At 40.6% G+C, this 27579-nt stretch overlaps 1 protein-coding gene across 1 annotated transcript; it reads right to left on the bottom strand.

The window, feature by feature from the left end:
• Positions 1-816: 816 nt before the first annotated feature.
• On the bottom strand, positions 817-27579 carry CPOX (coproporphyrinogen oxidase). Its single transcript, XM_030329677.1, has 8 exons — positions 27335-27579; positions 17131-17934; positions 14700-14843; positions 14324-14434; positions 12690-12831; positions 10204-10422; positions 5850-5954; positions 817-2831 (listed from the first exon to the last, which is right to left on the bottom strand). The coding sequence occupies exons 2-8, from the start codon at positions 17675-17677 to the stop codon at positions 2744-2746; spliced, it is 1356 nt and encodes a 451-aa protein (XP_030185537.1). The 5' UTR covers positions 17678-17934; positions 27335-27579; the 3' UTR covers positions 817-2743.

Below are 27579 nucleotides of genomic sequence, written 5' to 3'. Positions count from 1 at the left end.
ATTAGGGCAATAAAAGAGGGAAAGTCAAATCTACTTTGTGGTTTTGGGATCTAATGCCCTTCCCCCTTGAATCTGAAGCTGGCCTTAATGATACACTGGTAACCAGTGCACTTTAGAGGACGTGATACTACATAACCTCTGGGGCTAGATGAGAAAGAAGAAACCACGCTGCCTCTGCCTTGTTTGGTGGAATACCTGTTCTCAACCACCTGTACATTACAGACCGAGCTGAACCTAGTCTTTGAAGTTGTCCCAGCCTAGGCATACAGGTGTCAGATGATTCCTGTCTGGATGAACTGTAACAGCAATAGACACATGGAAGGACAGATTGTAAGGGAACAGTGTTTGACCTTCTAATGTGATGCTCTTTAGCGTGCAGAAGTTTTTCTCTCATTAAACATTCAGTTGAATATGTGGGTAAGCAGAGTTTAGTGATGGATATAAAATAGTGGTTAGAAATTTGCTCCAAAGCATTTACATGCCATTCCTCAAATTTCCACCCCTTATGACCACTAATATGCATGTATAAGACACCAGCAGTTAGGTGTTCTGGCCATTTGGAGGTACACTCTGGGCCTCTAGTAGACTCAGAATAGACATCAATATGGATTTAAGAGAAATTCATTTTGAGGAACAGCAGAATGATCTATTTTCCAATAGTTATGCAATTCTGTCTCTCTCCCATAGTCTCATCTGTAAGAGGAATACATGCTTATTGAAGAATATGAAGAACTGATACCCTGAGACTTTGAAATTTCATCTTAGTCGAATGCCCAGACCCCAACAGCCCTAAACACAACTAAACAGACTAGCAGATCTTTATAAGGCAATTTTTATCGTACAAGGTAAACTGAGGTTTATTTGAACATTTGTTCCTATATGCCTGTATATTTTTTTCATTGAATCAGCTTTATTGAAGTATAAATCATATACACAATAAAAGTCCATGTTTTTCAGTGCCCCAGTCAATAAGTTTTGATAAATGTAAACAGTCTGGTAATCACTGCCACCATCAATAGATAGACCATTTCCATCCCCTCAAAATACTCCTTGGTTCCCTTCCACAATCAATTCCCCAGCTCTAGCCCCAGCAACTACTGACGTGCTTTCCCTTGTTCAAATTTTGGCTTTTCTCGGTTTTCACATACTGTAGTCATATAGTGAGTCTTCTTCTGTGTCTGGCTTCATTCCCTTGGCATAATGCTGTTCTGCTATTCACCAGAGTGGTTGTTCGTTTTCACTGATGAGTAGTATTTTCACATACTGGTAAATCATCCTTTGTTTATCCAGTCATCTGTTGATGGGTATCGGTGTTGTTTCTAAGTTTGGGCTATTGCGAAAAAAGCTGCTATGGAAATCTGAGTGCAAAACTTCTATTTTTCTTGGGTAAAATACCTAGGGCTGAGGAATGATGGCTTTAGTGCTAAAAAATATTTATCTTCCCTATATCAATTACCCCTAAAAAAATGAAAAATAGAAACATCTCTTAGTCATATTTCATAAAATTTATCAGCAGATCTGTTGTAAGATAGTTGAAGAGTCCATACATTTCCCAGCCCTAAAGAGTCACATACACAATCACATACATTTAACATATTCCAAGATAATGCTTAATAATATGAAGATACTATTCCTTACAAACTTCAACATATTATAAGTAAAATAAAATACACTCACATTATTATATGAACAAAGAAGACACACTATTCTATTGTAATTTACTACACAATCTCTAATTTAAAAAGAGGGCAACTTTAGTCCATCTTACAAAGAAATATATTTATAAAATGCCTACATGCTTTTCACACTAGTTATGTTGACTTTAATTAAGGAAGGAAAATATTTCTCATTTCCCAAATGAGAAACATTTCCTAACTCAAACATGCCCAGGATTGTTCTTAGTCTAAATTTGCATATAGAAATGTCTGGAATAGAAAATTTTAAATATCAGACTCCAGGGTTATAAGCTTTCACATTCAAAAGTGCAGAGAATCCAACATTAACAAATTATAGTTCTACAAAAATCAGAATTACATCTTAGATGTCCCTTATTTAAATAACAGTGATGTCACTTTAGAGTTAACAACTACAGGGAATTATTGAATTGTAACACATGTGGATACTTAGGAAATTTCAAGTGTCCCTAAATATCATTATAAAAATGAACATTTTACAATATTATTATCTCTAGAGAAAGATATATAAAGGTTACAATCAACGAAACTTCTGTCATGACAAAGTAAATGTTTTACCTTCATTTCAAATTGCTTTCTGAAATTGTTATGAAGTTCAACCTCACTGAATTAATGAAAATAAAATTTATCCCACCACAGATTTTTGGTGGCAGAAACTAAAACTTTAAAAAATACATAAAACAAAAATAGCATGAAAAGTTTCCTGACACAAGTTATATTTAGATTCCCTTAACTCAACACTTGGAAACTCAATTTTGTATTTTGTAAACTAGTCATATAAAATGATTCTGAAAGTATAAATGAGGTTTTTATCAACCAATTGACTCTGACAAGCTGCCATATCACCACCTGTCACTGGCAGCATCCTATGGAAACTTGTAGTACTTAAAACACACTCAGCGTCTGCCAAGGAAGCAGACTGCAGAGTGGAGAAGACTGGAGCTTAACACACAGGTTATTCACTGCCACACAGTGGCAACGCTGCGGGCCGGTGGAATGGGGCACTCATTCTGTGTCCCCCAAGCCCCAGGCAGGCCACTCCACCTGCATTAATGCACCCAGTCTCTCGGATGGCGCAGAACTTCCAGAATTTCCGCTTCTTTGGAGTTCTCTGGGGGTGAATGCATGTACTCCCATCTATACAGGTCCAAAACAAAAGCAAAACATGTAATAATAATAAAAATAATAATAATAAACACACATACCTCTTTACTTAAAATAAATGAAAATTAAAATTCTAAGAGTAAAAAATTTCTTGTATCTCCTTGTCTCCAATGTACTTAATATGCCTTTTACCCACTAGGCTTTTAAAAAATATTTGCTGCTAAAGAAATAAAATATTTTAATAATTTCTGAGCATCCTTTGGCTAATATTAATATCTCAGAGCTAAAATACACTTTTACTAGAAACCAGGTTTCATAAAATGTAGAACCACAGAGGATCCACGGGCAAACTTTTTGTAGCTTGGCATTTATGCATTTATTTTAATGTGTTACTTTCTATTTACAGCAATAATATCGGTTTGCCTTTTTAAACAAATTCTCTCTCAGAAAAAATAAGAGTATAAAATGTAAGTGAATACCTCAGATAATATACAAATATAGTCAAAATGGTTAAGCTGTAGTATGTGGTCTGGCAAAACCTCGTTTAGACCAGGGGTTAGTTGGGGCGCCTGGGTGGCGCAGTCGGTTAAGCGTCTGACTTCAGCCAGGTCACGATCTCGCGGTCCGTGAGTTCGAGCCCCGCGTCGGGCTCTGGGCTGATGGCTCAGAGCCTGGAGCCTGTTTCCGATTCTGTGTCTCCCTCTCTCTCTGCCCCTCCCCCGTTCATGCTCTGTCTCTCTCTGTCCCAAAAATAAATAAACGTTGAAAAAAAAAAAAATTTAGACCAGGGGTTAGCAAACCTTTCCTACAAAGGGTCACATTAATAAATACTCTATTTTTACTTTATTAAAAAAATTTCTTTTCATGTTTATTTATTTTTGAGAGAGAGAGAGAGAGAGAGAGTGCGAGCAGGGGAGGGGCAGAGGGAGAGGGAGACACTGGATCCGAAGCAGGCTCCAGGCTCTGAGCTGTCAGCACAGAGCCCGATGTGGGGCTTCAACTCACAAATTGCAAGATCATCACCTGAGCTGAAGTTGGATGCTTAACTGACTGAGCCACCCAGGTGTCCCATATAAATACTTTAATTTAGGCTTTGTGGGGCCACATACAATAAAAAAAAGAATACAACATTCTTTTTTGTTTTTAATAATCCTTTAAAAATGTAAAATTCATTCGTAGTTCAAGGGCTGTACAAAAACACATCACAGGCGGACTTGGATTCATCTTGCAGCCTCAAGTTTGCACGCGCTTGGTATAGACTAGAAGAAGCTAAAAGTGACCTGTCATGTGAACTATGCAAATGAGCAAGGGGTTGATTTATAATCCACCCATATCTACAGCTTACAATGTACCTTATAATCAGAGGCCAGCAGTAATCAGGAGGACTACCTGAAGCCCTTAACTTATCTCTAGTTTTGGGGCACCTGGGCAGTTCAGTTGGTTCAGCTCCTGACTCTTGATTTTGGCTCAGGTCATGATCTCACCGTTCATGAGTTCAAGCCCTGCGTCAGGCTCCACATTGACAGTGCAGAGCCTGTTTGAGATTCTCTCTGCCCCGCCCCTACTCATGCGCATGCATGCATAGGCTCTCTCAAAAATAAGTTAAAAAAAAAAAAAAAAAAAGAACTTATCTCTACATCTTATTCACATCTCACCTCTAGGGTGTCAGGAACACCTAACAGTGACATATATGAGCTTTTGCTACAGACATGAGATCCCAAGAACTACAGTTATACAAGGACAGAGACAATGCCATTTTGAAGACAGTGACAACTATATGGGCTACTAATCTCACCAGGCTAGATCTGGATGGCAGAATGAGGCAAGGCAGACCTTTAGTGCCATCCAGCAGTCCATTCTTTTTTTTTTTAATTTTTTTTTAATGTTTATTTATTTTTGAGACAGAGAGAGAGAGCATGAATGGGGGAGGGTCAGAGAGAGAGGGAGGCACAGAGTCTAAAGCAGGCTCCAGGCCCTGAGCTGTCAGCACAGAGCCCGACGCGGAACTCGAACTCACAGACCGTGAGATCACGACCTGAGCCAGAGTCGGCAGTCCATTCTTATTTGGACATCTACCCTCATGGAGAAATGAAGATTCTAGTGCTTATAAAACAAGCAATGGTAATTTTTAAAAAATGTTTTCTATTTAGTCTGGACACACATCATTCTCACTTTCTTATACACAAAAAGTCAATTGTAGATCTTTATTAACCTAATAGCACCAACATAAATATCTGTCTTTATTTCTTTATTTCTTTCTTTATTTATTTTTAATATATCTGTCTTTAAAATCCCCCTCCCCCCCATTTTCAAGTAACCTTTCTGGAAGCTCACCACAGCATCATGTAAAGCACAGAGAGAACGTGGAGCATGCGCAACAATCCCTCATACTTTCACACATGTTTGATATTTCATAGTGGAGAGTAAGACTTCCTCACAGGTGTAAAAATTACTAGCAAAATTAAGTTGAAAAACCTGACATACACTAACAAATTTGCTTCGCCCACAGCTCTTCCTAGAAAATCACCCAGTGGGCAAGGTCATTCTGGGCCCCTACACACCATCATCCACCCTATCTTCTTATTCCCTCTATACTTTCTCACCCCTCCCCCACAGAGCCATATCATTCATCCTGCCATTCATTCATTAAAAAAAAAAAAATTTCCGGGGCGCCTGCATGGCTCAGTCAGTTAAGTGTCCAACTCTTGATCTCGGCTCAGATCATGAACTTATGGTTCGTGAGATTGAGCCCCATGTCGGGCTCTGCACTAGCAGCACAGAGCCTGCTTGGGATTCTCTCTTCCCTTTCTCTCTCTGCTACTCCCCAGCTCGCTCGCTCTCTCTCTCTCTCAAAATACATAAACAAACATGAAAAAAATTTTAATAAAATTAATTTTCCTTAATTATTTGACTGTGATTTTATTATAAAATCAGCAATATCAAAACCATTGAAGTCGTTAGGTAAGACACTGGAGTGTTCATATTTTCACATTTTGTACGGGTTAGCAGATTGGGACTGGAGGAATAATTACTATAATGAGTTATTCTTACCGAGCAGTTAGAGGTAAAGACATCAAGATGCTTTCAATCCTGGATCCTGGAGTGAAGAGGCCAAACTTTGTACCTCGATCATACACAAGGTTAAATTCTACATACCTGACATAAAGACAACAAATAACATTAACGGCCAGTTGAGTAAAATCTTTCTTGGCCCATAACAAGTACCTCAAGGGCTTGGGGCGGGGAAGGGCCTCTTCCTGCCCATTGCCCCTCTCCCTCCCAATCAGCTGAACTGGCACAGGGAACACCAATCTACAGTCAGTTCAGTCTTGCCCATCTGGACAGGCATAAATAAAAGGGTATCCTACCCAACAAACAACAGGATATAGATTCGGCCCCAACATGGCACAGTTACAAAACAAGAAGATTATGTTTTCCAATAAGAAAACAGAATGGACACAGAGATGAGAACTTTAAGGCACAAAAACAAGAAAAAGAAACGACATCCTTTATTAGGATAGAACAGCTCTTTCTGGTATTCCCCCATGAACTGAGATGTTTCAGAAGACCTCATTTCACTACCTAACTTCCATTTACTAAGATAGTGCAAAACGTTCGTAATTGAAAGACCAGGCACAGCTAACAGCAGTCTATTAATAATTACTAATATATCCTAGATATTCCCTTTTCTTAAAGTAGTTGATAGCACTGAAACGCAGTCATATAATCCAGTCTTCCTGCAGATTAATGGCAATCAAAATAAAAAGCATTGGTTGGGTTGCAGGGCTAAATTTTATGTTTCTAAGAAGACTATCCTTAGCATCAACTGAAATTTCGCTTGGTAAATTTGTTTTCCACTAACTGCCACATGGTGTCAGATCCAAACTCTGTCTAGCTGAAAAAATCTGTGATTGGCTTTAACATCATGGGATCTATTGTAAAAGGTCATTTAAACTTCAAAGATAATTTTTACTACTCCTAAGAATTTAGAACAATCCATAAAGCTGAAAATTCAATGAATAGACACCCTTTCAGATCATTTCTCAACTCATTCAGAAACTACTTTCTTGGTCTAAACTTCCCTCAGGGGTCACCTGGGTGGCTCAGTCGGTTAAGCGTCTGACTTCGGCTCAGGTCATGATCTCATGGTACGTGAGTTCAAGCCCCGTGTTGGGCTCTGTGCTGACAGCTCAGAGCCTGAAGCCTGCTTATTTGTTTACCCACTGGTTAGTCTTCAATCACACCTGGAGGAAGATACTCTCTAGAATTCCACAGTACATCAATTTTTAGAAAACACCCTTCTGTGTGCAAACTTGCCAAAGGCCTTGAAAAAATTTAAATACATCCATGGATCCCTTTTTAGTCCTCAGCATTTATTTATCATGGATTGAATTTTATGCATTAATAACTATTTAACACCTTCTTATAAGCCTGTTTCAAAAGATAATGTAAGTGAAACTTCTTAATTTCTTCCTCACTAAGAGCACGGAAAAGAATTTGTCTCTCAGCCACCTTTTTCACCCCAATGCTGACTTTCTAAAACATGGTATTTAAGGGATGGCTGGGATTCTCTAGTTTGTACTAATGTCTCTTTCAAAGACTCCTGTATGGAACTCCCTAAATGAATTTGTTGTAAGGATCCTTGAACTGCTTTCCTTTTTTGAGTGAAGGATGCCCCTTTCCTGACATTAGGCTGACTCCTATAAGGTTTCACTTAGTTCTGATCTTTCTGATCCTTCCCATACATTTATCCTCTCTGAAGTGCCTGTAAACCATGAATGAACTTTAGCCATTCCCTTCAATTTAACAGACGCCTAAATTTTATCTTGTTTCCCTTCCCTAAAATACAGCAAAACAACAGTAAGTTAAAGATCTTTTGTTTCCTGGGCACCTAGTTGGCTCAGTCAGAAGAGCATGTGACTGTTGACCTTGGGGTTGAGAGTTTGAGTCCCATGTTGCGTGTAGAGATTAATACATACATACATAAACTTTTTTTAAAAAAATTCTAATTAAAAAAAAAAGATCTTTAGTTTCTGTTCTCCTGTGAAAAAGAAGACTGCAAGAGTGAAGTTCAAGGTCTGGGGAGAGAATAGTAGAAGTGGGTAAGAGACTAAAGGAAATTCCCAAGTAAGGGACTCAAGTCGAAAAGGAAGCAGCCTGACCACAGCAAGGGAAACTCCTACTTGGAGGGGAAGGAAAGGAGCGAGGTATAACGTGTGAAGGATGCAGATAGGGCTGTGAGTGCAGTGTGAAAAAGGGGAAGACAATGCTGAGAACCGTAGTCAGGACCTGGGGTTATCTGAAGGCTCAGAGTTTACTGCCATCTTAAGGCCCAGAGATACAGGGGGTAGGAGGTTCTCAGTGAGAAACACTCCCATGTCGCATCACAGAAAATTCATCTAACACCCCACACTTATACGTAACTCAAAAAATACCCAATGTGCAAGGATTCACACAAATGGAATTTTCAAAATGTCTTGTCATTACATAATGAAAAAGCAGAAAACAAAAGAACGCAAAACATTGTTCCTATGTCTAAGAAGTTTTAAGGCTTCACCTCATTAGTATTCACAAAATCTGCCAGCTTTGCACATCAAATCCTGGGCAAAACTAGAATATTGTACTTTGCAGAGGGTTTTTTGCAAATTTTCATTGGCTATTTAATGTATAATCAACAGTGCTATGTTGGTTTCAGGTGTACAATATAGTGATTTAACGATTCTATACATTACTCAGTGCTCACCACCACAAGTGTGCTCTTAATCCCCTTCCCCTATTTCAGCCATGCCCCCATCACCTCCCTTACAGTAACCCCTAGTTCGTTCTCTGTATGTGTTTTTCTTGTTTCTTTTTGACTTTGTTCGTTTGTTTTGTTTCTTAAATTGTACATGTTATTCAGCCATAAAAAAAGAACGTGTCTTGCCACATGCAACCACATGGATGGAGCTGGTGGGTATCATACTCAATGAGTTAAGTCGGTCAGAGAAGGACAAATACCATATGATTTCACTCAAACGTGGAATTAAAGAAATAAAACCGCATGGAGTTTTAAATTATCCTCTTGGGTATACCTTCCCCACTAAACCATGAGCTTCTTTTCACAGATGCATGTTATACTCACCACTGTAGCCAGGACAGTGCCTAGCCATAAGGGTTGCATAATAAATGTCAAGGAAATGAAAAAAGGAAGGAATAGTAAAAGTATTATTTGAGAAATCATGGGACCAAAGAAAGAGTCCCAAAACAGATGCACTAAGAAACTTCTAACAAGAAAACTTAATCAACTTCCATTTTCCCAAATTTCTAAATTAAAGGACCAGATAACACAGGCGGCCATAAGAAAGAATAAACACAGATATTTCTCTTTAAACTTGAAACATTATTTAAGTTGACCTCTTCAGGGACTAACTTTACCTCCTCAAATACTGAAAGTTTTATTTGCCTGAGATAGAATTGACATGAACGAGAAAATCCATGTTACAGCCATGGACCAGTACTACAAATGAAATTAAGACAGCAGTGAGAAATTGATGTGAGCTGGCAGGGTGGATCATTGGAGCTGATCTGCAAATATACCTCAGGTGAAGACGACCTCAATGTGGTCACCCAACTGGGCTCTAAGCTCAATGCACAGAACAGGGTGGCTGAAGTTGAGTATCTAGTAAGAAATCAAAACCTGCTTCAACTACTTAACTTCCTTTGTGTATGGGAAAGACTACCAGTTTTGAGGTCACGGTGACCTGCTTCTACATCTGGGATCTTTTATTTACTAGTTGTAATCCTGGGCAAGAGACTTACTTTTTGGGGAGGAAGTTTTATCACCTGTAAAATGATGATAATTACACCAATCTCACAGGTTTGTAAAGAAAACTAGATGCAATCTGTCTAACACTGGCTGGCACACAGTAAGGACTCCATCATTAATAAGTATTACCATTAAGTGTAAATAATTTCTGAAATGGTTATTTCCATTCTAACAACTTCCATGAAACCTTAAAATGGATGGAAAAGTGTGGGCTTCCAAATCTACAAAGCAGCAAAAACATTAAGTGATGCCCATATCTTGGCGTAAGGCTGCAAGGAACTGCTAGAAGACTAAAAGAAATCAGCTGAATTAAATTCAGCAAGTACTAATACATGGCTCCTACGAATCTCTCATATACAGACAAATGAGGTAACCTCTGCTGTTTTTACAATGCTATTTCAGACAAATCTTAATATTCATTTGATATTCACCTAGTTACCAAAAGAAGTTCCAGTTAGTACTAATACAACTCTAACAAAGTACCTGCCCAAGGCAACACATCACCCTCCATTCATTCACCCACCACGATGGCTCTACCCTCCCCCTCCCCAAGGCTTGCAATGAGATGGTCTATTCTCCTGTGCTCACTCGCTCACTCACCGTCCTCTCCGCAGCTGCTGCCACAGCTTCTCCTGGGGGGTGAATGAGTCATCACAGTGCTTTTTCACAAGAGGAATGTATGAAGGAACCACAGCCTGGGCGCAGCTCTGCACGAAGCGAAACACTTCTTCCTTGGATGGAGAGTCAAGGTCATCAAAAAAGATGCCCCCGATGCCCCTCCGCTCCCCACGATGGACTATAAAAAAGTAATCATCACACCTGGAAGACACAGCAAGGCCATGTCAGGGATCAAAGGGGGAACAAAAGGCATGAACGTCAATGTGAGCATTTCAGCTTATCCTTGACTAATGCCAAAGCAATATCCTTACTTTTCTGCCCCACTATGAAAATGAAACTAGGGCTTTAGACACATTTCCTATAAGTAGAACCCATGTAGAAAATGCTTATGCTTTCATCTGCAAAGCAAGGAATAGAACACATATCTAAAGGATGTGGAATTCTAAGAACTTTAGTGAAAAAGAAACAGAGTCCAGTATTAAGAGTGTGTTTTTTATTTACTTATTTTGAGAGAGAGAAAGAGAGTGCATGTGCTCTTGAGCACGAGTGGGGGAGGGGCAGAGAGGGAGGGAGAGAGAATCTTAAGCAGGCTCCACGCTCAGCATGGAGCTGGATGCAGGGCCCGATCCCATGACCCTGGGATCACGACCTGAGCTGGAATCAAGAGTTGGATGCTTAACTGACTGAGCACCCCCAGGCGCCCCAACAGTGTATTTCTTAAAACAAGTGATGCTGCTGCCTTCAGCAGCACTGGGGCTTTTGCAAGAGGCAGGACAGGAATCCTCCACCAACAACACCAACCAGGTCTGACTGGGTGCCAACCCTTCGGCTCTCAAGTCAGGTCCTTTATTCGCCAAAGGAAGGCACAGCAAATAATCTCTAAGGTTCCTTTCAGCAATACAATGCGGAGTCTCCATAGCGGGCATGACTGAGGGAAGGGCTGGTGGAAGGAGACGTTCAGAGAACGTCTAGGGACATATGAAAGCTTACCCCTGTGAGCCAGCACATGAAACTATCCATCTGCTCCTGAGGCTTTCCCCTCTGTGCCCACTAGAACAGCTTTCCTAAAAAGTCATTTCCTAAATGCTCAATTTGTAGAAAATAGTTTACATTGTGGAAACAACTTTTTAGATGATCTCTATAAACAGAAAAACCTGTACAAACAAAAACTAAAAGCTATTTAAAAGGTTCCATTAAAAATAGCCTTAATAGTTTAAACCAGCAAAACAAAACAACAAAACACAAAACCAGTAGCAGATGCAAATCCCTAGAACTGATGCAATGGTATAATTCACCTTGACTGTGACTTGTTGGCTGTCCTTTACAGGCACATTTTATTAACATAGTTGAAGACCATCCTGGGCAAGGCTGTGAAGTCAGCTTTAACCAAATCTATTTCAAAATCACCAGAAAATTAAGAAGTTTGCTAAATACTTATACTAAAAACTTCTTTTTTAACTAGCCTGCATCCTAGATGTCTTAGTAACTAGTATCACTCAGATAAAGTCATCTCAATAATGGCAATAAGAGGAAACCAAAAAAAGAGAATGTCACCCAAACCAGTCCTCTTCCTGGAAGGAGGCTGATTTGTGTGAGTGTGAGTGTGTATGTGTGTGTGTGTGTGTGTGTGTGTGCGCGCGAGAGAGAGACAGAGAGAGAGAGAGAGAGAGAGAGAGAGACGGAAAATCCCTCCATCTTACATTCATGCTTCCATAGCTGTGCAATTTTCATTGGTAGTATCAGTCAAAAGGAGAATATATCTTTTCTGAGAATTTTAAAGCTGAACTCCATACCCTTACACAATATCAACATCCCACAATTATCAGCTCTAAAAACAATGCAAAACAACAACAACAACAAAAACACCAAAACCTTTCCTGTTCTTCCTTTTTCAAGAATGTCAATTAGCTCTAGGCAGAGTTGAGTACATTATTCTTATTCCAAACAATTTATGCTTATACTCCATTTCACTTCTGCCAAATATCTTGGATCTCCTCACAACTCATTTGTTTCCCTTTTCTTTACCATTAGAGTTTCCTTAACCAAAGTTTCCAATCCCAGTCTTCTTCTTGTCCAAATCTCTGGTGTATCTGTATCTTTCCCTAACAGTTCTCTGACTCTTCCCATGTCTGAATATTCCCATGGCAACAAACATTCTCATCTGGGATGAGAAGTTAAAAGCCTACCCCAGGATTAAAAAGCCTCTGATTCTCAGGCATAGATCACCTTAAAATTTATATTCCAAATCATTTGGGATCAAAAAATACACTGCTATCCAATTATTAAAATATTCCTAAATAAACAACACAATAAAACCACTTCAAACTAGCATTCTACTTCTGGTGCCAAAAAAAACCCAGATCAATCTTCATAAGCTGAAAAACATATTCAGTGACATAATATTGCCTTCAGGATCTACAGGAGGAAGCAACAGAATATATTTTAGGTGTTATGACATCTTTACCTACCATTTTTTAAATTTAGGGTAGAGATCAGGACCATGCTGGTCACAAGCCTCCTTTAGAGTTCTGTGGAAATGGACAGCATCCTCTTGGTTCAAGTATGTTGGAGTGAGGTCACATCCACCACCAAACCACCACAGCTTGTTACCTACAAAATCGAGACATGTGATTTTCATGAAGACTTCAGACTTTGAGATGTAGCACACTACTCACTGTATTAGCAAACTTAATTTACCAGCTTAGTTTAACATGAAGTGGGTGACAATCAAAAAATATTTAGGGGCATCTGGGTGGCTCAGTAGGTTAAGCATCCAACTTTGGCTCAGGTCATGATCTCGTGGTTCATGGGTTCAAGCCCCGCATCAGACTCTGTGCTGACAGCTCAGAGCCTGGAGCCTGCATCTCCCTCCCTCTGTCCCTCTCCTGCTCCTGCTCTGTCTCTCTCTCTCTCAAATGTAAATAAACATTAATATATATATATATATATATATACATACATATATATATTACATAAATATATATATATGTGTGTGTATATATATATATATATATATATACAATTTAACTAAATTTAGCTCTGAATGGCCAGTAAAGCCTAGGCAGGAAAGAAAAGGTAAAAGTATGAAATCAAAAAGTGACAGAGTAGATCCAGGCAGGAAAATGATATGCATGGCAGAGAATGATGAAACACCACATGGGTGGACCAGGAAGTAGATCTCAACTCTGGCTGCATATCAGAATCACACGAGGAGCATAAAATGCCTCTGCTGGGTCACAATTAAAAAACAAACAAGCAAACAAAAAACAAACAACAAGCAAATCTCTGGCCCAGGTATCTGCAGTTTATAAAAGTTCCCCAGGAGATTCTGATGTTCCCTGTATTAAAAACCACTGCCCGTCCCGCCTTAAGCCCAGAAAGGGCAAAAACACTTACAGAGGGACACAACTTACCATTTGAGAATAACTATTACATGTGTTTAGTTGGGTCTATAGGCTGTCAGTACCAGTTACCAACTTCTAACATTAAAAGGTTGAACCAAACTAAATGTCTTCAAAATGAAAGTTAAATACATCGACTTTCAATACCACCACCTCCAGAGAGACCACCAGCCATAGAGCGGCACTGCACAGACGCTCCACAGGGTGGTAACAGTAGGTCCGGCTAATTTGGAGACATGGGCTGAACTACACGTCCTTAATGAGGCATGATCAACTCCACCCTATCTTAAACCCACTGATAACACGCTGGTGACTAGCAGAGCAATACATTTGGAAGATATTTTCACATTTTCACAAAAACAAGTTCTCCATTTCGACTTAACCTTATACATGAGGTTTTCCTTTGGATTTTCTTTCCTGTGCAAAGAACCCTGTGTGCACTTTGAAGCTGAGATTCATTAAATCATTCCTTCTGCGTTGGAGGAAATATGGGGAAGTTCAGAGCCCAGCCAATGCTATTTCCACTTTTCACCTCTCATGCATAATCCATTGCACCTGCCAAGGAATAAGGCTTAATATGCCTCCTGAAAACCTCGTTAAGATTTATATATTCTTTCTCACATTCTTAAATTATGCCCCCTGGCTTGTTTTAAAATTCACATTTGCACAATAATATTTTCCACAGCTCCAGGGATCCTTACCATCAGCTTCTTCTACTTCAAAGTATCTGTAGTTGAAATGGATAGTAGGAGCATGAGGATTCTTGGGGTGGATAACAGAGCTCACGCCCATAGCAGAAAACGGCAATTTACCTGGAAAGCAAAACACGTGGTTAGCTCCACTTACTCATTGGGCTTAAATCACTCCAACTTGGTTTCGGGACCAATTTTCAAAAGCTCCTTTTTGTCTCTTAAAATACAATTTTTAAAAAGTAAATGTGAACATGCTTCTTTGGCATGTGCACCCTAATGTGTTTTTTTTTTCCCACAGAAGCAATAGTTATTGTACAAATAGAACTCATGGGGAATATAAAGGTTTGCAGGGACTTTTAAAGGCTGTCGAGACTGCCTGATTTACCATCTTTCGTCTTCAGAATTTTCCCTCTGCTTCTCATTTGTTTCGCTGCTTCCTCAGAAAGACTTCCATGAACAACAGAAACGCTCACCCCAGCCTTTTCAAAAACATGCCCATCTTGAAGTACGCAGCTGATGCCACCACCTCCTGTTTACAGAAATACAAGATGAGGAGAGAAGGTAAGGGTGTATGCAAAATCGAAAACAACCCTTGCATGAAGGTGGTGGGATTAGGAGTGACTTTCCTCCTCTACTGTCCAAATCTTCTAGACCATCAGGATATTTAGCATTTTAAAGTACAATAAAATTAGATAACTAGCGTAGCTTGATGACACTGCGACTGCCTAGTGGGCAAATATTCTATCTTTCCCACAGCACTAAACTGAGTATTTCTTCTACATCTAAAATAAATCACTGGACAGGCGCCTGGGTGGCTCAGTCAGTTAAGCATCCGACTTGATTTCTGCTCAGGTCATGATCTCAAGGTTTGTGAGATGGAGCCCCCACCCAAAGGGCTCCGTGCTAATAGCTCAGAACCTGCTTGGGACTCTCTCACTCCCTTTCTATCTGCTCCTCCCCTGGGCAAGTTTGCTCGCTCAAAATAAATAAATAAACTTCAAAAATAAAATAAATCACTGGAATATTTTCCGTTCAAAAACTACTGTTCACAATGGCATCCATTGGTTATGATACAAGAGAGAAGTCCAAAGTTAAAAACAGGTATGGGTATGTTTGAGGAATGTTCTGTTATTACCAATTTTAAGAGCTCTGTATGAATTGTTTTTTCTCAGTGTGCTGTGTACCATTTAATTTTATTTATAGGCACTTAAAAAACAGTAGACATTTGAACTCTTCAGGGATTTGGGCCTTTAAACTGAATAAGATACACATTAATATTTAGGTAGATGAGATTTACTACTAATAGTTTTTTTTTTTTAAGACACTAGAGTTATCACAAAGGCAACTGTTCATTAGAGGTACTTGTTTGTCTTTATTTCTAAGAATTTTTAGAGCTGGATGGGACATAAGACTATCCAGTGCAACCCCTGTACATTTCAAGTGAGAAAATGAGGCCCAGAAAGACAAAACACTTTATCCAACATCACACAGCTGGCAAGTGGTCCAATTTGTTTTAGTGCTTTCTATGCATCAGACAATATTTTAAGCACTTCATATATCATCATCCCTACAATCCCCTCATATAGTATCTAATCTCATTTCAGAGAAGAGGACACAGAGGCACATCAAAAATTAAGTAACTTCTGAAGGCCACAAAGTTACTCTAGTACTTGTAGTTGGGTCCTTGGTCTTCACTTGAAAACATTATAAGATAGATAACACTACAAAAAATCAGATTTAACCTCACTTAATAGAGATGAGGCAGCATCACAGCTCAAAAGCTGAGGAGAAGGATGCTGTAGTATTCCTAGCTAAGAAGCCAGGAATTCTTCAAGTTTATGACCAAGATGTGGGCTTTCCCTACATAGGCAATAACAAGGTCATAAATACATGATTCTATAAAAACTGGATTTTTCTTTACTGAAGTACAATTGACACATAACATTATATTAGTTTCGGGTGTACAACACAATGATTCGATATTTGTATACATTGCAAAATAAGTCTAGTTACCATCCAACACCACAGAGAGTTACAAATTTTTTTTTTCTCATGATGAGAATTTTCAAGATCTACTCTCTCAGCAATATATGCAATACGATATTTTTGGCTGTAGTCACCATGCTGTACATTACATCCTTATGACTTATTTATAACTGGAAGTTTGTACCTTCACCCATTTTGCCCATTCTCCTCACCCCCTCCTATCTGTTAACTACTAATCTGAAGAACTGGGTTTTGCCACTGGAAGGGAAGATTGTCCTAGCAGGAAGTCTGAGGGGTGCTTTTGGTAGAACTACTGACAAGCCAAATATTTCTTGCACAACTTGAGAAAAAGACATAATGACACAATGACAGCCTCAGTTGGAGGAGTCTGGCCAACACTTAGCAAATAGGAGGCAAGTTAATCTTTCCATCTCTAAAGAAGGAGGAGAAGGGGGAAATGCACCCAGAGAAGCGGATGAAATGTGAGGAAAATCGATGCTCAATTACAAATATGGACACCCAAGTCTGTTGGCTAAAAATAACCCTAAAACTATTAGGAAAAGCGCCATTAAAAAATCGCATAGACTTTGAAACGTCCAGGATTAGAGTAACAGACCTGCATCTAGAGGTCTGCAAACAGAAGCCTGATGACCCTTACAGTCTCAATCTTCCTAAAGGTGTCCATTCTAACCTAGCAGCCGCTCTGTAGGTACCCCTTTCCTACTCCCAGCCCCTATTCTCCGTCATCTGCTGCCAGCAACCTAAATCTCGATCTCTAACCACCACCCCCGCCCCCGTCTCCACCTCCCGCTAGGCGCTGGCCTCCTCACCTTCCTTCCTCTCCCACCGGTCCACGGAGAAGCGGGCGCCCCCGTCTACCTGTGCCAGAGCCTGGCACACCTGGGCCTGGGTCTCCAGGATCAGCAGCTCCATCTTGGTCTTCATGTCGCTCGGTCTCCCACGCAGCTCGCGCAGGTCGGTCACAGGCAAGGCCATGAAGCAGCTGCAGCGACGGGCCAGCTCGTCCTCCTCCTCAGGATTCCCAGACGAAGAGCTCCGTGCCCCCGAGCTCTTGGGCACCATCTCCGCCCGCTGTACGTGCCCGAAGGCGGCGGCGGCCAGCCCCGCCACCCCGGCCAGCCCCGCCAGCGCCGTGGTCAGCCCGGTCCCCAACCGGGAGGCTCCTCCCGCGGTGCGGCCGTGCCCCAGCCCGCGGCACTGCTCGGTGCCAGCGGAGCCCGGGGGCCGGCAGATGCGTCCCGCGGAGCAGCGCCCGGGCCAGGCGCACAGCGCTCCGCGGCCGCACAGCGCTCCGCGGCCGCCCCGCGCAGCTTGCCAGCAGGAGCCCGCGCTCAGCCTGCCCAGGTGCAAAGCCATACTGCCGCGCTGTCACCTCTAGCAATGCCCACGTCCTGGAGATCGGTCCCTGAGCTTCTGGATGTCCCAAGCTGGGGAGCAGCTCTGGGAGTGGAAACCTTGGCGGGCAAGAGCTACTACCGGGTCGGCTCTAGGGCGGCGGGCGGAGGGGCGGGGGATGCTGGGAGCTGTAGTCCGGCTCCTGTCGCCGCCTGCAGGGGCGCGCCGGGGAGATAAAGAATCCAGTCCCCAGAAGGGCGGGTGCCAAGACAAGGGACCTGGATGCCGAACGTGCGAGAGGGCTGTGTAAGTAATGAGATAAGAGGCTTTCTGGTCACGTACAACCTCTGGTCTGCTATCCAATCAACCACAGGGTGTAGACAAAGTACACTGAGGACGCTGAGGACCAATGGAGCAGAAATATGGCCAGAGTCCTTCCCCATTTACATTTACAATTTACAAGTTACATTTTCAAACAGAGTTGCAAATCCTGGCTCTGAGTGTGTAGGAGGCCCCTTCGTGCCCCGTTTCCAGTCCAGGAGACCTTCTAGAATTTGCAGGAGTGGCTTGGGGCGGAGCCTGAGAGACTCCTTCCGTACCAACAGTTTTTAAAGTGAGTCCGCAAGGTAGTCAAGGGATGCTAAGAAAATCCTAGTAAAAGACTTTAGGAGAGTTCATCATTGCAGTCTTTCCAGTTCATGATCCTGCACTAACCAGTTGATTCTTATAGAAATAGGAAAAGCAAAGTGATCATTTTACTAAACACGCGTAAAAGTAATGACCTGGTGTGTTTCGGTGATCAAGGAATAACATTAGACTTAAAAATACATATCACCCTACAATCGTGGCGTGCTGCCAAGTATTTCTCACCTTTTAGTACTTTCAACAACTCATATAAGCTAGGCGGGGCAAACATTTGCCCTGCTTTCTCCCTGCTACTACCAACACACACACACACACACACACACACACACACACACACACACACACTTCAAAAAAGATGTAAGAAGCTAACATAGATTTGACAGATTTTTGTTCTTATTGTTCCTGTAACATACCAGAGTTTTGTGTTGTCTGAACATGAAAGTGTTAGAAAGACTGTCATGGAATGATTTTAATTTCCAGTAGTAGATAATAATTTAAGCCACTTGTGGTGGTCTCTACAAGTTTTTAGTGGCTAGATGCAGTGATGGAACTTCATGGCTATGGGTCAGACAAGCTGTTCAAACCAGTGTATCTTATCCATCCACAATTGCATCTGGCAACTCTCAAAGTGGGACACAACATTAGCTGGGTAGGTATGCTTGACTCACTAGCAGATTCAATAAAAGGTAAAGGTTTGATGGGGCACCTGGGTGGCGCAGTCGGTTAAGCGTCCGACTTCAGCCAGGTCACGATCTCGCGGTCCGTGAGTTCGAGCCCCGCGTCGGGCTCTGGGCTGATGGCTCGGAGCCTGGAGCCTGTTTCCGATTCTGTGTCTCCCTCTCTCTCTGCCCCTCCCCCGTTCATGCTCTGTCTCTCTCTGTCCCAAAAATAAACGTTGAAAAAAAAATTAAAAAAAAAAAAGGTAAAGGTTTGGATTGAGAAGTGAATAGACTACTTCGGGGGAAGAATACCATTGGATTTTAGCCATAGTGTAACATGCTGGGAGGCTGAGTTGCAGGAGGAAACGGAAGATAAGAACTATCACTGCAGTAAGAGTTGTTTGCCTCTCCTAGATGCCTGTGATAGGGTTTGGCTGGGCCTGGGGATAGCAATTGAACCTCATTAATGGAAAGGACCTCTCTAGCGCATTTTTCTATAAGAACCTCATTCATTTTTGCTCTGATTCTGAGAATACTCATAAAGCTAGGAAAAGATAAGCAGACACAGGCCGCTTTGAACATATGCACAGTCAGATAGTCTGGTCTTGAGCCAACTGTGTACTAATTTGCAGGTTTCCATCCCTCCCCATCCTTGGCCTCTCTTTGCAAAGAGCTTGCTCTCCTTTCCTCTGGTTTCCAGAGACTTCCATACCCTTACCTTATTATGCTATGCTAAAGAAAGGCCTTTATACCTTTCAAACTTAAAAATAAAATAGCTAGTTATTTAATCAGCAAAAATGAGTTTATCTGGGCATAGCGGAAGAATTGTAACTCCAGACATACAAACTACACCACACCATAGGCAAGAACAACAATACAGAGGAACAAAGAAAAGGAGCTTCCTTTTATAGAGGAGAGAGTTGGGAAGGGTTGTTTGGAAGGAAATTTCATAGGAGGAGAAAGAGAGTTCAGAGTTGTGGTGGCTTCCCATTGGCTGAGTTGTGACAGTTTCTCATTGGCTGGGTTGTTGCTGGGTGAAGAGTAAATCTTCCTCCTTCCTGAAGGGGTATGCAAAGTAAGATGTAACTGATACTGAATGAGAACCATCCCTTAATTTTTTCCTGACCTGATTTTGAATTGGGTTTCATTTATTCATTTTCACACAGCCTGGTTAGTGTGAATGTAAATTACCTTCCTGTGGCTACAAATAGTCTCCAAGAGATTTAAGACCTATTTGTCAGCATGCAATAAAAAAAAATCCCCTATTGAAGCAATTTCAAGCTTTTGAAAGCTAGTGAGGACAAATAATAAGTTTATAATAAGGTACAAAACATAAAATGTAAGGCTTCTCATCCTTTTTTGAGCCTGGTTTCCTGCACTGCTTTATGTTCTATATGATCCTGCAAAACAAAAAGATTTTGAATAGCCTTGTACAAACTCATGAGGCATATATATATACACGTATATACATACATGTATATACGTGCATATATGTATGTATATGTGTGTGTGTATATATATATATATATATATATATATAGTGGTTATGTATATATGTATATACCACTATATATATATAGTGGTAGTGAGATTGCAAAGAAGTGGACTTTTTGATATTTTTACTCAATTTTTTAGAATTTATATTTTAAATGTTTAGGTCTTTATATAATTTTATTTTAGAGGGAGATCGTGTGTGTGAGTTGGGGAGAGGGGCAGAGGTAGAGAAAGAGAAAGAATCTTAAGCAGGCTCCATGCTCAGTGTGGGGCCCAATGCAGGGCTCAGTCTCACAAACCATAAGATCATGACCTGAGTGGAAATCAATATTTGGATGCTTAACCCAACTGAGCCACCCAGGTGTCCAGAAATGTTTAGGTCTTTAGAGGCAAATATTTACATATTTCATTAAAATAATTGATTCTTATAGTTAAATGTAGGTTAAATATCCAATGCAGTTTGTTGTTACTGACTTGCTTTTTCTTTATCTGAAGTAATTTTAAGATTAGTTTCTCATAGAGGTATAGATACCACCCAAATAGTCAAGAAAAGTTTTATGAAAGGGAGGAATCATGGTGCCTGCTCCTTAGTCCTTCACCTTTTGCCTTTAGCCCTCCCTATTTCTTCTCTATAGTAATATGCATGTGATATCTGGAGTTGCAGCAACGATTTGTGATGAAGACTATCAAAATCACATGAAAAAATTTGAAGAGCAGTAAGATAGAAGGAGCCTGGATCCTGATACTTCCTTGAGCAGATGGAACTCCTGGGCTGGAGTTTTTGTTATATGAGAAAAATAAATAAAGGTACTATTTGTCAGATTTTCAGTACCTTCAGCTTAAGTCTTTCTAATATCCTAATTATCCCATCTTGATTCTATGTCTACCCTGGAGCCAACCAACAGTGGCCAGGGGTAGAGGATGGAATCGTGTTACAACATGATGACCTCCAGAGATGCCTGGGTGGCTCAGTCGGTTAAGTGTCCAACTCTTGATTTCAGCTCAGGTCATGATTTCATGGTTCGTGGATTTGAGCCCCGTGAGGGGATCCATGCTGGCAGTGCGGAACCTGCTTGCGATTCTCTGTCTCCCTCTCTCTGCCCCTCCCCTGCGTGCGCGCTTTCTCTCTCTCTCTCTCTCTCTCTCTCTCAAAATAAATAAACATTAAAAAAAAAAAAGAACATGATGACCTCCCACTATAATTGAGGGGAATGGTCAGTATTGGATATCGTTTCCAGAAAAAAGGGAAATATGGTAAGCAGATAATACAGTTGATGCCCAGGATAGAGATAAATTTTTGAAGATAATTCTGGGGTATTGAGCTTATGAATCTAAGATGAACACAAATATGGAATTCAGAAAGAACTAACAAGTTAGGTGTGACAGAAGGTAATAGGTTTAACCTAGACAGTTATTAAAAGTTATTTCTACCGGTTCAGCCAAAGCTATTCAGCTGTTCCATTTGCCTTAGGTACAGTAGTTTCCTGACCACCCTGCCCCTTCACCATATAATGCTCTCAGCAACCATTCTAGGAGGCTTTAGAACACTATGGGTCAACTGAAAGGGAGAGTCGTTTGGGAAGATGTTGGGGACAACGTGTTTGGGTATATGCAGGTATCTCTTCTGTTTAGGCAATCAAGGGACAATGGGCATGGGGCAATAAAGACATCAGACAGCAGTAAGAAAGACATTTAACCAATGTCATGTGTATCTGCCTCCATGGTGTTTTTGTGGCACTTTCAACTAATGTTATTTGCTCAAGAGATGCAAAGCTGCTTTCACTCACGTCATGGCAAATTCATCTCATCTGGTGAACTAGAATGCTTTCTTGGAAAACACACATCTAAGGCTTTTTAACTTAAGCCCATATGAACATCTTTTTAAACTTAGGAGTCAAGAATTAGTTCCCTTTGTTCTCTACGTCTATCTAAACATTTTCTTCCATGTCTAACAGTTTAGCAAAGAGCACGACCTGCTTCTAGAGGTTGAATGAATACAGAGGGAGAAAAAGGCACTTTTGAAATATTTTCTTTCATTGCAAGACATGCTGAGATGCTGGTGGGTTACAAATGGAAATATGAATCCTGAGGAGTGAAGGCTGGAAGGGTAAAGATTTGTGAGATACCCACCATGCTGGAATGATGGAAAGTTCATAGAGGAACCTTTAGAAGAAAAGGATAAAGGGTTCAAAGTCAGAACACAGCGCATAAGACACATTTAGGGACAAGGGAAACAAGAAGTCGTAGGGCCTTTGGTGCCATGTCACAGAAGTATGAAGGGGAGAAGTCATCAAAGAGGAGAGTGTGGTCCGTGGGCAGAGATCTGCACTCTCTGCTCAGAGAACACAAGTGCTGAGTACCAGATTATGAAAATTATAAAGTCACTGGCTGCCTTTGAGACAGAGCTTCAGAGAACTGGATGAGGTGGATGCTAAATTGAAAGGATATATAGAACAATAGTAACTCAGAGTGGGTAGTTATAAGATTGATCTTTGGTTTGAGGTGGAAAACTTGAGCATGTTTTTTGCTGAAAGGAGTGAAGCAACTGAGCGAGACTAAAAATTCAAGAATATGCACCACTAGGAGACCTTATGGCCAGAACCAAGCTTTGTTTTCTCTGCTACTTTTCCCAAACTGAACCATTTAATCTCCATTCAGATAGCACAAAGATTAGGGGGCATGGGAATGAGGGCTGGACCAGAAGATTCAATGCTCCTGGTCCTAACATATGTACCTTCAAGGGATCTGGACTTCTTACTCCAAATGTTTGCCCCCACCCTCACTCTCACCCTAACCAGCAGCCTTACTATTCTAGGCTCAACTGTAATAGAAGGGCTATGAGAACTTTATAGGGGTGACTATTCTTGGTCAAACTAAGTCCTGGATCATTCATTTTTCCTGTAGACATTTATTTAACACTTTCATGTGCTATGTTAAAAACAACCACATCAAGTGGATGGAAACACTGGTATTGCCCTTACCTGCTGGATCAGGAAACTGAAGCTTATGTTTAGGCATAGACCAAGTTTCTAACGTGGACCTTGTTTCTAATGCTCTTTTAACATCATTCCACTGTTACACCTACACCTTACCAGGAACCAGGGTACACAAAAAAGTTACCTCCCTTTTCCTATCCTCCCAGAAATGGATATTCCATTTGAGCCACCAGATAATCTCTTCCAGTGAAATACTATACAGGCAGTTCCCACCTTGCCGGGTACTTCAGGACCATAAAAATCACTGTGAAAACAGAAGCCAAACAAATCAATCTTAATAATCAATGTGAAACAATTATGATTGTTCTGTGACCTTTAAAACTTTCTGCCAAAACACTAAGAATTCAGTTACTGTAGGTTAGAAATGAAAAAAAAAAATCAAAATTCATATTTATTTGGTACACTACAATTTAAAGGCTTAGAAATATTCAGAATTCAAATGTCTTATTTCTCTGTACTTATCAAGAATAGTTTGAAAAGTGCTGGGCTTCTCTTCTTATTCTGTAATTTCTGACCCAGAGTGAGCATCTTTTCTATACCTTAGTGAAGTGTCATGCTCTTTCTAAGTTTAAATTACCTTCCAACATTTTGTCCCTTGTGCCTTCAAAGTTGTGGAATATTCCAAGAGTTCCTTTCAGTTTTTATTTATTTAAGTAATCTCTACAGCCAATGCGGGGGTTGAACTCACAACCTTGAGATCAAGAGTCACGTGCTCTCCTGACTGAGGCAGCCAGGTGCCCCTCCCACACCCCCAAGAGTTCCTTTAATGTGAAATTGTTGTTGTTTTATCAGTATCACTTCTGGTTTGCCATAACCACTTTATTCCTTTATATTAATATGGAATATTTCCTTCACCAAGTTCCTCTGATACTTAATTTTATGTCTCAACTTGGTTGGGGCCATGGTGCCCAGATATTTGGTCAACATCAGCTTTTCCCTGGGTTTCCAGCATGCTGGCTCACTCTGCAGATTTCTGACTTGCTAGCCTTCATAATCATGAGCCAGTTCCTTAAAGTAAATGTCTCTTTACACACACACACACACACACACACACACACACACACACACACCTAATTGGCTCTGTTTCTCTGGAGAACCCTCACTTATACAGTTCCTATGGCTGAATATCTGTCTCAAAATGTGGGAGGAATGAAATTTCCATGGTCAGCTATTTCTTCTATAATTTCATGTACATTCAATTAGGATTTCACTTCCAGCGTTACTTACCACTTTTTGTTTCTTTACTACACTTTCATCTTTGTTGCCCAATTACCACTTTCCTTAATCCATTTTGGCAAAATGTCATGTGGACTTATCACTGAGAAACGAGGAAGCAACATAGCTACACACTTTGCTCTCTGTGCATAAACTGAATAACAGACATTTGGTGACCGATCACTAACAGACTTGCAGAAAAATAACGTGATTGGTCAGTGACCATTGTGTGCACCTGTTATTTATGTTGTTATTTGTGGACTGAAGAGGTAGCACAAAGTGTGTATTTCATGCAAGTACCCATAGTTATATGATGTGGTAACTGAAATTTGAACTGTGTTGTTGGAGTAACTGTGGAGTAAGCCACAGTAACTAACTGTAATTTGTGCATATTGAAACCATGCAATGCAAGGACTGCCTGTATTTACTTTTAAACCAGTTGTCTAGATCTATAATTTAGAAACCTTTACCATTAAGGACCGTAAAGCAAAGAAAACAAGGTTCTCAACTGAATCAGCAGCATCTCTATAAAAATTCTATCATTTTATTAACTGGCATTCTTGAGATACCTGATACTTATTTTCTTTACTATTTTCTGTGAATAACTGGCTGCTTAGAGAATCACGTAAGAAATGTCCAAATCTAGGAAGTGGTTTGCGGTAGAGACAGCTACTAAGAATCTATTTTTCCTTTCTCCTTTTAATGATGGTACTCCAGGTTTAGTGGGGATGTAGCTGCCTCACTAAGGACCACATTCCCATCTTTTCTTAAAGGTTTTGACCAGATTCTGGCCAGTGGGTTGTGAGCAAAGCTGTTGAAGGCCACTTCTGGGTTTGTCCTTAAAAGGAATGGATGTTCTCTTCCCTGGCCTTTTCTCCACTGGCTGGTATACAGATGCAAGAGCAGGAAGTGAAACAGACACTTTGAACCCAGAAATTGAATCTGTGTGTTGAGTGGGGGTGTCAGAACTCCCCTATATAGACTACTATTTCTGGACAGTTATATCAGAGAGAATAAATGTCAACTTTGTTTAGCCATTACATTGTAGGGTCTTTTGTTACAGACATTTAACTCTAACCTAAAAAAAACCACATGGATGGCTTCCTTTTTGAGAATAAGTAATAGCCTGTCATAGTAATACAGGGGATTTGTACACATCATACTAAATAGTTAATGGATTCTCCCCCCTTCTAACTTTAAGAAACTCAGAAGGGAGATACTTCTGCAAGTAGTTAGAAGGGACAAGAGAAAAACAGATGGGTCTTGGTCCAATCCCCTTCTGACATAACAAATTGAGTAGGACCTACTGATGGACAATTAATGATGTGATGAAACCACCACAGATAAGACGAGCAAAATCTGCCTCTTGCACAGAGAGGTTTTGGTGTTTACCATAAACACTTACTGTGCACTAAGGATATGAGCCTCCATTCCTAACAACCAGACTTGTGGGATTGGAGCCTTCCAATATTTAAATTGAATTCCCAGGAGCTATTGAGGTATGATGAGAGAGACAGTTATCTGGCAATATTTATATAATACTTCTGTGACAAAAATCAGTTTAAGATAGTATTAATAAGTTAAGACATTGAAATGTAAATAATTTATCCTAATACAGTCCTTAAAATTTGTACATCATGAAATTTGGCTATTTTGTACAAAATTGATAAAAGATCAGATCCAACACCAACAAGTGTGTAATGCTCATATGTATACACTAGAGGGCGCTCATCTACTATTTTCTGTTTGAACAAAATTTACAGTAATGGTTTTCAAATCAGTGCGTAGAAGAATCATCTTGGAATCTTGTTTAAAATGTATACCTTTGGGCTGTGGAGAGGCCTGAGAATCTGCATTTTTAATGAGAGGCTATAGGAGAGCACGGTAAAGAGCATGACTTGTGGAGCCTGACTGCCAGGGTTTGAAACCTGATTTTGCTACTTGTGAGCATAAATAATTATTTAACAAACCTCTGTGCTCAGTTTCTCATCCATCAGATGAAGTTAGAAATAGCACTTACCTCTTAGGGTTGTTGTAATGATTAAATGAGCCAACTTAAAACATACAACCTAGTGCCTGGCCATAAATATTCACTCTATTTTACAAGCGTTATTTTTGGTAAAGATATCCACTGATTTTGTTGTGGGAAGATTTGAGAAACACATGACTACTTTTAAAAGGAAAAAAGATATACTCTTGATAGTCTGTGCAGCCAGGCTAAGACTTCAGGTTCTGCCCCTCAGCTGAGTGATAACGGAACGGCAGGAACCGAAGGAGCAGGATGCATGAGGCAAAACCAGGCTGACGTTCATTCGCATGTTCTGCCAAAGAACTGGTACTGTATTCAGGAGTCAGTGGAAATCCTGTGAAGGCACTGAGGCAGAGGGTGGCACGATCGGATTTGCATTTGAGATAAATCATTCTGTAAGCAGAATGGAGGATGGGATGTGAGGGGGAGGCTGGAGACAGGTGGATAGAAGAGCTCAGGAAAATGCAAGGCTGCTCCCTTTTCTTCCCAAGGGAGAGTCTCTAGAAAGCATTGGGGTTATTCACACAAGTGACTCTAATAATAACAGTTTGAACCTCGTAAGTCCTTTCTTTTTAGGAGCTCAAAATAGAGTCAAGTTTGTGATAAAACACTCTCTCTCCACTCCCCCGCGCTGACTTACATGCACTGTATAGTATACAGTACCCAGTAGGCGTGCTCTCTAGGTTTTGAAGCCGCAGATCCTGCAAATAGGACTCATGGAAGCTCTGCAGTCACCAAGGAAAAACCGGACTGCTCACCACAGCACCAGAAGCTCAGAAGGGAGATGATACTTCTGCATCTGCTTGGTGATCTTGTAGATGGCGGGGTAGATTTCCAGGAACCATGGCAACTTTGAAGCGTCTGACCTAAGAGGAATAAACTTTA

This window comes from Lynx canadensis, chromosome C2, assembly GCF_007474595.2.
Source record: "Lynx canadensis isolate LIC74 chromosome C2, mLynCan4.pri.v2, whole genome shotgun sequence".
Taxonomy (NCBI): Eukaryota; Metazoa; Chordata; class Mammalia; order Carnivora; family Felidae; genus Lynx; species Lynx canadensis.
The sequence above is the reverse complement of the archived record's forward strand: the minus strand, read 5'-3'. Positions and strand labels throughout refer to the sequence as shown.